This window comes from Rhinichthys klamathensis, unplaced genomic scaffold (assembly GCF_029890125.1).
Source record: "Rhinichthys klamathensis goyatoka isolate OS25496 unplaced genomic scaffold, OSU_Roscu_1.1 h1tg000076l_1, whole genome shotgun sequence".
Taxonomy (NCBI): Eukaryota; Metazoa; Chordata; class Actinopteri; order Cypriniformes; family Leuciscidae; genus Rhinichthys; species Rhinichthys klamathensis.
Window position 1 is genome coordinate 1,572,499 of NW_026606618.1, and position 13,574 is coordinate 1,586,072.

Consider the following 13,574-nt stretch of genomic DNA (forward strand, 5'->3'; position numbering starts at 1 on the left):
AGGAAAAAAAAAGTTTTGTGTTTTGTATTTTGATAGGCCTTATTTTAAGCACATCTCTTGAATACAAAATACCTGTTATGATGACACACAAGTGTGTGGGAGAGAGCCAGAGCCAATTAATTAACCTGGCTGGCAAAAGGCATATCACATAGCCAAAATATTGCTAAACATTAGAGATGAAGTGATCATGTTTCACACAACATGAAGCGCTAACCTCATGCACCAGTCAACACCGAACCAAAGAAAATGAGGATTTTGTTTTAAAAAGCTAACACAACGATGTTTCCCTTTCAAAGTGCCACTGGAAATTTACACTTTTAAAAGTAGATTTCTTATTTCCTGAAGAAAATGTCATTTTATTTTAGGAGTTTTTAACTTGTCTAAAACGTTTTCGTCGAATGTAATATTTAAGTATTTTAGTTCAAAATTAATTAATTATATATTCAAACATTTTATAGATTAACTCTAAGATATTTAACAAAAACATGTGAAAACATGATCTCCAAGAATAACATACATGAACAGTATTGTTTTGAATTATTTTTATAACATCGTCGCTGTATTAGCGCGTTGCTACTGTATGTAAAAAGCGTACTCACAACGTGACTTTTTTTTTTTTTTTTTACTCACAACGTGACTTGTCTTTTAGGGCCCTTACATAGTCAACGCATCGATACGCATACGCGTGCGCAAGGCTACACATCGCTACGCTTCGGCCGCCATTATGCGTCGATGCGTAGCCAAATGTGTCATCCTAGTTTTTGATACGCGACGCGCCGATGCACGCAATACTATGCGTTGTCGGTGGGGGCGACATTGCAAGTAATGTACATAAAAAGGTATATTATTATGTTTACAGAAGAAGAAGATTTGAATACAATGGCGGGCGAAGAGGAACATTTATGCGAGCTTGTTCGTATACATCCTTTGTTGCCGCCGATGTAAAATCAGCAATATGCACTCCGCTTCAGTTGCCATTTTGATCTGAATATTACGTGACCCGACTCTAGACTCTACTACCCCCTGCTGCGCGATCGGTGTATTGCATTTCACGCATCGCCGGTGACGCTTGTGTACTATGAAAAGTAGCGCGTAGCTCGCGTCGCTCGCGTTGCTTGCTCGCGTTGACTATGTAACGGCCCTTACACGATCTGACTAGCACGTAACTTGAAGTTCACTTGTGGATTCACGTCATTCTCGGAAGAGGCCCATACGGTAGGCCTAAGTGATATTACGTTTATGTCATGTAGCCTACATATCCGATTAATCCATAGACAGTAAAAGATTAATCTCATACAGTGATGTGTTTCGGTTAGTTAATTAACCCAGAAGTTTACTGAGGTTTTCAAGCTGATGCTGATCAATCGAAACAACATACTTGGTTGATTTTCTTGCGATATTGCTAGTGAGTATTGTTAGCTTGTTTCTGTTTTTTTCTCTAGTTATATTTTCGCTTTATTTTTTTAGTGGTTAGGTCAAATTACAAATCTTAAATGGATAGTTCACTTCAAAAATGCAAATTCTGCCATATTTACCCTCATGTCGCAAACCTGCATGACTTACTTTCTTCTGTGGAACATAAAAGAAGATCTTTAAAAATATGTTTCAGTGTTCTTTTTCTACATTCAATGAAACTCAATGGCCTCAGATGTTGTTTGGACCCCGGTGTCCTTGAAAATATCTTTGTTTTATGAAGAAAAAACTCATACAAGTTTGGAATGGCATGAGGCTGGGTAAAATAATTAATGACACTTTCATTTTAGGGTAGACTATCCCTTTAAGTATGCGCAATAAGGACACATTTAATTAAAAACCAATTCCCATCAACAGACAACGAGGCACATAAATCTAAATAAAAATCATTTATTTTCATTAATATAGTAATCAATCTACCTAGAGCAAAGAAATAAAGGTCCACCATGCCACTTTATTACTACAGTATGTGGAGGCTGCGCCAAGGTCTGAATACTGAACAGACAGACACACAGACCAATAAGGAGAGAGGGGGCGGGGTTCATTCTGGTCTTCATTCTCCATGCCTAGTTTAAGGTGGGAGGGGCCAGTGTACTTGGGGGTGGAGTCGAGGATTAATTCCTTTCATCTAAAACTTGGGAGGGAAAGCTTTGAAATCTTCAAGCTAGAGGAACAGACCTGTTATAGAGGGGCAGACCAATCTTGATGGACACGGAAAAGTTGAAATGTCAGTGTGTGTGTATACGAGTGTATGGTGTGTGTCCGAGACGAGGTGTAACAGGTGCTGCTTAGATCCAACTTTCACTGTACACTTGAAGAGGTTTCAGACACAAGGGATAAAAAAATTGAGGTAACAAATGCCTTTTCCGGTTCCTGAAAAAAAAGAAAGAAAAAAAGGCACATTTCAATTTCAGACACTATTAAAAACTACTCAATTTCAAAAATCAGAATTGTGGATTAATTCACTTGATATTGGAATTCATGATTATTATTTTTTTTTTAGATGCATCGATATTACAATTCTGATTAATACTAATTAAGCGGATAACCGATAAATGGGAGATTTTAAAATTCTGAACTATTTTGTCTAATTAAATTACAAATAAAACATTTTTATTTTTTAAATGTAGGCATCACAACATTACATACAACAGCAGTGTCATTATTACTATTAAAAATATTTTAATATAACGTACGTTAATTGAAATAAAATAAAATATAAATATTAGATTTTTTTTTTTTACTTCAACTTAGAAATGTTGGAATAGCAACTAACCGAAATAAAGTTCTTTCAAGATGAAGTACTAAAACTGAAATAAAAATAAATTAAAAATAATATAAATGATACTAAAATAAAACTGATGTACAGTATGAAAATAGATACTTGTTTTGAGAGTTGCTAAAGAGTACATTTATCAGTGTTATTACATTTTTTATTGTTTTTACAATTGTGTGATATTAATGTAAAAATAAGCATGTAGAAATAATTATCGATTGAACTGCTACAATAAAGCTCTAATATCCACTGATAACCAATATGGTTCAGATTTTTTTTTTTTGAGATCAACAGAATTCACATTAAAATAATGCTTCATATGCACATCCAAAAAACTGAAAATGTGTTACAATTATGGAGAAAACATTTGAATATACACTGATGAAATATTGACACCTGCTCTCATCGGGGTGTGTTGGTTCCACTTGACACTATGGTGCCATCTGTATTAGTGTGAGACTGCTCCTTCACCACTGGATCTAAAGACAAATATGTGTATGTTTTAAGAATTTTAGACTGTTTGTTGTGTCAATATAAGTTTCAGGAATGAGTTAAGCAAACTCACAGAAATAAGGGTGCTCCATGGCCTCGGTGGCGGTCAGTCTCTGCTGATGGTCGTAGCGTAGCAGCTTGTCGAGAAGGTCCAGAGCCTCTGGGCTGACCAAATGCTGGTTTTCCGTCTGCACAAACTGTTCCCAACGCTTCCGTGTTTGCCTGTAGGATACGGCAGGGGAGTTTCAATAACTGGACAATCTAACACAGTAGATTATATCACACTTGGTATTTCATCATCCATGTACTGACCACTCAAGCTCGGTCAGATATCATTAATGATTAGGGTTGGGAATCGAAAATCGATTCCAATTCGGGAATCCGATACTTAAGGTCGATTCCTGTGTGTGCATTTTAATGTGATTCCAAACCATTTTCAACTACAAAGAGAACTCAATTTGGCACTTGCGCCACACGCTGTTTTCTTTGCGCACACATCCATCTTCACAGACAACCGCCTCTCATATAGTGTGCGATAATGAATTGAGTGCTTGAACGCACAAATACACACAAAACTATGTCAAAATATCCTTGTAAACAGTCGGTTTTGTCTTAAGTGAACGTAAACTGTTGAGAATGAAGCATGTGTAATAGTATATTGGATCCTGCGTGAGGTCTTAAAGTGACAGCAGCCTAATAAACCTGCTGCAGTCTGTGTCCTTAACATTAATCAAAGAACAAAAGGAAAAACTAAATCACTCACTGATCTTGACTGAATAACTTTTGTAACTTTAATAAGGATTAATCTATATTTCATTTATAAAAAGAAAACTATGCAGTGTTATTTAACATTTGATCATTTCTGTACCTGAAATTTGTTCAGTTGTATTTATATATGCTATTGCGAATTCGTTTATTTGTTCTTATTTTATTACTGTTTACTTATCTTTAATAATGTTTGAAATTTATATTAGTTAGTCCAGTTGTTTTTGCTGTAAGGTATTCCCGTACTGGAATCGACACTCGGTATTCAAAAAAAAAAAAAATACAAACGGTACCCAACCTTATTAATAAGGCTGCACGATTAATCGAAATTAAACCACATGGGATTTGGCAAAGGCTTTATTGAAAATACAAATTTCCTTATGTAAAAAGTCATCAAACTCAGTAGAAAGCCTTGGAATTACCTAATTTTGGTTTATGAATAAACATTAGATAAATATTTATTATAAAATAATTTATTATAAAATTAAGTTCAGAATTAATATAAATAAATATAATAAACAAAAAGTATTTTATTTGCTAATAAAAGATATAAAATATAATAAAACAAGTTATATACATTTTTTTCTATTCTTGTGATGTTGTTGTTATTGTTTATTAAAAAGTTTTCAGAATAAATTTTTTTTGGGGGGGTTTCTCAAATTCCTCCATGCCATCCTCAGCTGGTACTCACTGGCCGAGCAGGTCTTTGAATCGTGGATCCAGTTCAATGTGGTATTTGCGCAGGTAGCCAAATAACTCCTCTGTTCCGAGAACCTTTGCAATCCGCACCAACTGGGGAACGAGGAAGTCGAGTGAAATCATGATCACATGGTGTTTAGCTAATAGGGTTAAATGCAAAATAATATTTTGAAATATATTCATAAATCTCAAGTCACCTGATCGTAGTTGTCTTGGCCGTGAAAGAAGGGCTCTTTCTGAAAGATCATACTGGCCAGCATGCAACCGAGACTCCACATGTCCAGACTGTAATCATACATCTGTTCACACAATATTACACACATTAAACCCAATAACCGCACGCAACCTAAAAAGAAAACAGCAATATGTGACAAAAAACTTTATTAGTTATTATTCAATTGTGCTAAGATTTATCTGATCATAAAAATTACTAAGTACATGCGTACGTACACATTTTTACATGCATAATTACACTGTGTTTGATTCATAGAGCATTTTACCTGATAATCCACCAACAGTTCTGGACCCTTGAAATAGCGTGAAGCCACTCTGACGTTGTACTCCTGTGCAGGGTGGTAGAACTCAGCAAGACCCCAGTCTATCAACCTCAGCTGGATCAAACACATACAAACATGATTCAGAACACAATATCTGAATAACACCCTGTTTTCCCCAATAGAAACTGGTACCCTGACGCCCTCTGCTGGTGTATAATTCAATGACTACATGACAGAGGGAACATTACCGCTCTTCTTTCTCTAAAAGTCTCTATGAATTGTATTCTGAATGTCTTAAATGCAGTTCAAGATGAAGAATTAACAATAACTGCTTCATTACCTTCCTTAACTGGTGATCGATCATAACATTGTGGGGTTTGACATCGCGGTGCATGATCCCCATACTGTGGCAGTAGTCCAGAGCCTGCCCGTAGAAAATCAAATAAACAAACCTTAGAAATTCACAGAAGCCTCCAAAACAAGCCACTGAAGCACACGCTTACTTACCTTTAGTAGTTCATACATGTAAAAACGGATATCATAATCTGTTAACTTTTGATACAGCTCCTAAACAGAAAGGAAACAAAATATATTAAATTTCAGCAAAGGATTTAATTTGAAATGCAACTTCGATATAAGGTCAAATAAGATCTTAAATAATTGTGATTATTACACAGTTCCTTGAATTCTAATTAGCCAGTTGGCAGTAAAATATTTTTGCAAAATAGCTGATCACCTTTAATAGTCTCCAATTAAATATAGGAGATATTCTAATCTGTCTTTCTGACAATTAGTTATTCAGTACCATACATAGACAGACAAACATATTTAGGTAAACAGACATATATAGATAGACAGACAGACAGATAGATAAATAGATTGATTGATAAACATAAATAGACAGACAGACAAACAAACATAAATAAATAGATAGACAGACAGACAGATAGATACACAAACATAAATAGACAGACAGACAAACAAACATAAATAAATAGATAGACAGACAGACAGATAGATACACAAACATAAATAGACAGACAGACAGATAGATAGATAGACATACATACATACATACATACATACAGATAGATAGATAGATAGATAGATAGATAGATAGATAGATAGATAGACATACATACAGATAGATAAATAGACAAATAAATAGACAGATACACAGATATAGATACACACACACACAGAGATAGACAGACAGATAGATAGATAAACACAGACAGACAGACAGACAGATAGATAGATAGATAGATAGACACACATATATAGACAGACAGACAGATAGATAGATAGATAGATAGATAGATAGATAGATAGATAGATAGACACATAGATATACAGACAGATAGATAGATAGACACACATAGATAGACAGACAGATAGATAGATAAACACACAGACAGATATATAGATAGACAGATAGATAGATACACACACACACAGATACAGACAGATAGATAGATAGACACACATAGATAGACAGACAGATAGATAGATAGATAGATACACACACAGATACAGACAGATAGATAGATAGACACACAGATACAGACAGACATAAAGATAGACACACATAGACAAACAAACAGACAGACAGACAGACAGACAGACAGACAGATAGATAGATAGATAGATAGACAGACAGACAGACAGACAGACAGACAGACAGATAAACACATACAGACAGATATATAGATAGATAGACACACACAGATACAGACAGATAGATAGACACATAGATAGACAGATAGATAGATACACACATAGATAGACAGATACACACATAGATAGATAGATACACACACAGATATAGACAGATAGATAGATACACACATAGATAGACAGATATATATATATATATAGATAGATAGATAGATACACACATAGATAGACAGATATAGATACACACACAGATAGATAGATAGATTCACACATAGAGAGACAGATATATATATATATATAGATAGATAGATAGATAGATAGATAGATAGATAGATAGATAGATAGATAGATAGATAGATAGATAGATAGATAGATAGATAGATAGATAGATAGATAGATAACCTTAATTAGAATATACCTTAAAATCGGTGTTATTGATGCATTCAAAGACAAGCGCAGGTGTTCGAGACTGCATAAAGATTGGGGATAAACCGAGAGAAATAAACAGAAATAGAGAGATGAACAATTTGGAAAAGGAAGTCCTTCAAATGAAGAAGTCCATAAATCAACAATAGTAAGCATTAACAGACACCATCAAGCATTCATTGAGATCGCAATCAAAAGTAAAATAGAAGAACATGGATTACAAAAGCATAATGATTGGCTGCAAGTCTTTGTTCCGATGTAAAATCTAATTTGATATTTCAATAATCATCACTACGCTTCTCAGTAATTTTCATATGATCTCATTTGTGTCCAGATAATCTTCTAGAATCACTCTATTAACGGTTGCTTATGTTTGGAAGGTAAATCTGTGACATTACCAATCAGATTTTATTTTGTCATTTCACTGACAATTTTGAGACAGAGAAACTTCTTACAACCAATTCCGGCCTAAAACCAAATTTAGTCCTGTAAACTAGAAAAAGTTTAACTAAATTAGATTGTCTGCCCACAATCTTTTAGAGAGAGAGAGAAAATCAAAGTCCTCCATGGACAAACTGAACCCTGATTTGACAAGTATCGCCACTGGAAGAGGAGAGAGATGGAGAACATACCACAGGGTCCTTTACTGTGTCCATTAGTTGAATGATGTTGGTTCCGCCTCGTAGGTTCTCCAGGATCTTGATCTCCCTCTTGATCTTCTTTTTCTTGACAGGCTATTTTAGAAAACAATGATATAACAATATACAAACGTACTCATCATTAAAGACCAATGGCCTTTAGCTTATATAAAAGCCGTAACACATCATTTGCTATTGCTTGCTAGTGAGAATAACAAGGGAAGGGACATTCTCATTCTAGAAAGCATTTGATTGGACAAAACACTGGGCATGCCCAAGAGTGCAAGATGAGTCATCAGTATTTTTTGACTATTATTTCAGAATAGAAAAAAATGTATATGTTAAATGCATATACCTACATATACGCATCTATAACATGTCTTTTTTTAAGTGTATGCTAGCATACACTATAAATTTCTCTAAAAAAACCTTTGAATGATAATTTTGTTCAGCATGGATATTGATCAAAAGTGAGAGTAAATGTTACATAATAAATCCTGTTCTTTTGAGCTTTTCCATTTAGCAAAGAATCTGGAAAAAAAATGGATCATGGTTTACACACAAATAATATGCAGTTTTGATGAAAAAAAAGATGATGAAAAAGAAGATAATATGCAGCAAATCGGCACATTAGAATGATTTCTGAAGGGTCATGTGACAGCTTTGCCATCAGAGGAATACATTACATTTTAAAATACATAAAAATAGAAAACAGTTATTTTAAAGGGATAGTTCACCCAGAATACAGGTTTGGAACAACTTGAGGGTGAGTAAATGTTGACAGAAGTTTCATTTTTGGATGAACTATGATAGAGGGGCAGCTAACTAAAGGTATTCAGAAATACTTCACAATATTACTGTTTTTACTGTATTTTTGTTCAAATAAATGCAGCCTTGGTGAGCATAAAAATCACAAAATATACAACTATTTACACTGAAATTTCACCAAGCTAATAAAATCATATTAAACTATCGGTTTGGAATAAATCTACATTAAATTTACCTCAGAAAAACCACAACATTTCAGCTAATGACAACATTCTGTAGCCCTAAATAGGTAGTTGACAAGGCAAGGGTCATATTGATTATGCACACAAACTCTCACCTTGAGGATTTTGACCACAACCTTCTCATTATTGTTGATGTTGATGGCTTCGAAGACCTCACTGTATTTGCCCCTCCCGAGCTTCCGTACCAGCTGGTAATCCTCCTGGTTACTGCAGGTGGTACACAGATTCACATGCCAGTCAGATAGAGGATCTACAGCAGAAACCAACATCTCCAGCCCAGAATGCAAACACACGGCTTCTGCTAGCAAGAAGGGGGCTGAAACAGTCAACCATCTGTGAAAATGACCAAGCCCATCATTTCCCCTGTCAGCTGAGGGCTGACTGACGTCTCTACCGAGGGACGGAGCCAAAGACGACATTTTAAGCAATGGTCTGCTGTCTGAAACTCTTAGCTATAATAATGAGGCAAATGCCACTATTCTCACAGAGCTTTGTACATTCAGAATCATATTTTTATCTGTGTGTAGCAAATCAAAATGGCTTAACATGAAGAAATATGTTACAAATACAGTTGGGCATATGCATTACAATGTACTATCTATAGGTTTAAAAAAAAAAATAGTCAGCTGGATCCAACAGTTTTATTTTAGTATTATTTATATATTTTGAATAAGCTTTTATTTGTATATTTTCAGTTTTCATTTGAATATCAGTTTAAATTTTAGTATTTTTTTTAAATTTCGATTTAGCTTTAATTTATTTTTATTTCACTTTTTGTTTTAGAAATTTTAGTATTTTAGTTTCAAATTTTAGTTCAACTTAATTCCCAAGGCAATATTTCTTGTTTTCATTCAGCCTAAGGTTATTAAATTTAATATAATTTACTTTTTTTTATTGTTTTAGTTAACAATAACAATACAAACATCAAAATAACTCACCAACGCCATACAAAATAGACACTTGGCCACATTAAGTTAGAAGTAGAGATCTAAAACATTATCGCCCACTAATTGATTGGTTTAAAGGGGACCTATTATGCCCCTTTTTACAAGATGTAATATAAGTCTCTGGTGTCCCCAGAATGTGTCTGTGAAGTTTCAGCTCAAAATAACCCACAGATCATGTATTATACCATGTTGTAAATGTCCAGGCCATTTTTGATTGGAAAGAAAAACATGTTGTTTTCGTGCATGTCTCTTTAAATGCAAATGAGCTGCTGCTCCCATCCCGCTTTCCAGAAGAGGGCGGAGCCTATACAGCTTGTGCCTTGGATAATCTGCCAAAAACTAACAAAACATCTGTTTTGTTTTGATTATCATCTCTATCGCAGTCACGCTCAAGTGACACTGCAGTTCTTCATCATGATGAAAATGTATTATCTGCTTGAGTTTTAAAGCCATATCAGTCTAAACGTGATATGTTTACTTGCACAGAAAGCTGGATGTCAGACGGTGCATCCCCTGAGTATTAAACAAAGTTCTCTTTCATGTCTTATTGCGTTTAAACGGTCAAATACACACAATGTTATGTCAAAAACACACAAAGTTCAAATAAACACAGTCGGTTATGTCTGAACATCAACAGCAAGAAATCACGTGTATAATTGGATTGTGTATTAAAATGAAAGCAGCATACCTACTGCTAATGTGTTAATATGAATCAAACAACAAAAGAAAATGAAAATCACTTACTCCTCTTGATTTAATAACTTAGTAGCTTTAATAAGAATAAATTTCTTATGCAGCTGTTAAATGCTTTGGTGAGGAGATAAACAGTGGACTGGGCCGGGTCTATGATAATAGGGCAGAGCCCATCAGTAATTGTGGGCGGGGTCTAATCATTTGTCACAAACGCTTGTTCTGAGGCACTGCTTATGATTTAAGGGGATTAAAAAAAAGGAGTGGGTGGATTTTTACTATTATAGGGTGGATGTGTACACGCTGCCGACACACATTTATGTATCAAACGCCATGTAAAAGTGAATTTTTCAAAATAGGTCCTCTTTAAAGGATTGGTTTTAATTTAATTTAATTGTTATTTTTCTGTTGAATTCAAATGGAGCATTTTTATGCAGTTTTCTGTTTCATGCAACAGTTGTAATGTTAAAAAAAATAAAAACAGCATAAAAAGCTAAAGCCTCAAATGTACTTTCCATTCTGCATATTCGAACTGGAAGTCACATTTAATAATGACTTAATTTCGACTCTTAACAAAAATATTTGTCCAAAAAAAAAATTGGGGGGGGGGGAGGGTGTTGACAGTCACTGATCAGTTCCGTTGTATGGAAAAGAGCTGGCATGAAGATTGCTAAGATAAATTCTCCTTTTGTGTTCCACAGTAAAGTATACAAAATAAATAAATAACGACAGCACAATTATATATGTGCACTGTGCAAAACAGAAACACATTAACTGCTCCAGAGGAATCTAACCATTAAAACCACTAAATGTTCTATTAGTGCGCTGGTTTAGAATGGTAATTACTGGATGTGGATTGCACACTTGAGGGAATCGGTGCATTTGCATAAAATCTGTGGATGCTGAGGAGGACACACACTGCTCTCTAACGCTGAATCTGTAAATCCGTTCATGTCATCCTCTCATCACCAGCTCTCAAACAGGGGCTGCTCGATCACACAGATTGATGACTTTCCCAGCACGATCGATATCGAGCCTACAATGTGAACCACTGCGCAAAGAAAACCAGCAGATACATGCACAAAATTATGCACGTGAACGCGCCTAGGTAGGCAGCTCACTAGGCATTTTGAAACACAACATCAGATGATGATGCACTTTTATAGCTTTAAATATCTCACCTCCAGGTGGGCACATGGGCCTCGTAGTCCCAATATTCCCTGCTCTTCAAAGTGTTGACATCGGCATACACCCGAGATTTACTACCGGCCACCGGGCCGGGCATGGCGCGCAACGGGGCTCAGGGTGTAGGAGAAATCCGATCGCCAAATCCAATCCAAAACACACAGACGGAGTACCACTGATCAGATGTAGACCAGCACGGGGGGGTCTGATGGTATCCGGTTCGGGCGTGTAATATCTGATATCAGCGGCGTAAAAGATGGAGCGCGGTGGCCGATGAGCAGCACTCGTTCACCGGTTTGTCAGCGGTGTTTAGACCGCCTGGAGATCCGGGGGTGAAAATGAATAGTGGATAGAGTGTGAAATGCTCTGGCAGTGCTAATATCGCATACAAAGATGCGAATATGAAGTCTAGAAGGTCTATTTTGGACCTGTATGTGTTAAGTTTTGTGAAAAGTTATTTGGTTTAAAAATAGACTGAGTCCTAGGCGGGGGGGTTTGTTTAGATCTAATTATTGTGGGTTAAACCCCCCCACCACCCCAAAGGGGCCTCAAATCCCTAGATCCAAAGCATAAAGATCCGAGAAAAAAAGCCAGGATGTGTTTTTTCTCAGTCTTCAATCTGTAGCAAATGGATGTTGGAAAATACAGTCCACCGTAAGTGAGTAGAATATAACTAATCAGTTCCTGAGCTTCAGGATATTGACTGGTTAGAAAGAGAGGGAGAGGCGGTGGACTACAGATCGATGTTTTACCCGACCCCAGTGAAAAACCGTGTCACCGTGACGTCGCTTGCGTAAAGTCGTTGTGCAATAATCGCGAAAACCGTTTATAATCCCGTGCAGCGTTCTGCTTGTGATCGGGGTTCGGGTTTTCCGGACCAATCCCCCCGTGCTGCTGCAGGAAAAACGGACTGGAACGATTTGACCCGGAAGCGCAAGATAGCTTTATCAATTAGCATCAAAAATCCGGAAGTACAAGTTTGTCATGGCCATAGATATCCATAGATATCTATATGTAGAAGCCACATGCGCCAGCTCCAAACTCGGCGACGCTTCCGCCATCTTGGAACGGTCAACATGACGCTGTTCATCACTCGCACTAACAAATAAATACATTTCCATCGAAAAAGATACAGTATTGTGCAGCATATCAAAGAGTATAGAAGTACTTATATACTCTTTGGCATATGGTTGTAAAAACCGCCGACATACATTATATTCAAAATGGACTAACCTTTCAGAGGTAAGAATGTATTTGTTTGTGTTTTTATAACTCAATATGTAATATCCATATGCAGAATTGTGCAACATTAACGATAAACTAAATTCTATGAAAATCATCTTCTAATCTTTCTATTGCAGATATAGATATCAGATGTGGATAACTACGATTGCTCTCGAGTGTTTACGAACCGGCTTTGACCGTTCCAGTATGGCGGACGGTTTACAGTCGCTAATGATGGATCTGTATGTATGTATTATCTATGGTCATGGTCACTGGGCATGTCCTTCCGTTGCTATGCGCCCATATTTGACTACCGTTTGATGTCTAACAGACATTTTGAGGAAATGTGTGGCTGTGTTCATCGTTTCATACACTGATGTAAATCTACCATTGAAATAAATCGTGTATAAATATCCTTATAAGAGAACTGTTTTCAATAATAAATAACAATTTTGATGTTATTTATTTATTTATTTAAGTGTCTTTCCTAATTATGGTGGACATTGTCTGATAAGCTACAATCTGACCCTAAATTAAAATTCATATTAAAACGTGCTTATTTGGAATATGCGTTT

General features: G+C 35.9%; 1 protein-coding gene across 2 annotated transcripts; it reads right to left on the reverse strand.

Annotated features, from left to right (window-relative positions):
- Positions 1-1,847: 1,847 nt before the first annotated feature.
- Positions 1,848-12,707, reverse strand: csnk2a2b (casein kinase 2, alpha prime polypeptide b). Of its 2 annotated transcripts, XM_056250853.1 has the most exons (12): positions 11,772-12,706; positions 9,049-9,160; positions 7,938-8,039; positions 7,298-7,348; positions 5,710-5,769; positions 5,543-5,626; positions 5,206-5,316; positions 4,903-5,004; positions 4,698-4,798; positions 3,315-3,463; positions 3,146-3,228; positions 1,848-2,346 (listed from the first exon to the last, which is right to left on the reverse strand). In XM_056250853.1, the coding sequence occupies exons 1-11, from the start codon at positions 11,873-11,875 to the stop codon at positions 3,152-3,154; spliced, it is 1,053 nt and encodes a 350-aa protein (XP_056106828.1). In that variant the 5' UTR covers positions 11,876-12,706; the 3' UTR covers positions 1,848-2,346; positions 3,146-3,151. The 2 variants fall into 2 exon arrangements, with proteins under 2 accessions (XP_056106828.1, XP_056106830.1); XM_056250855.1 differs by lacking the exon at positions 7,298-7,348 and having other exon boundaries at positions 11,772-12,707.
- Positions 12,708-13,574: the final 867 nt, after the last annotated feature.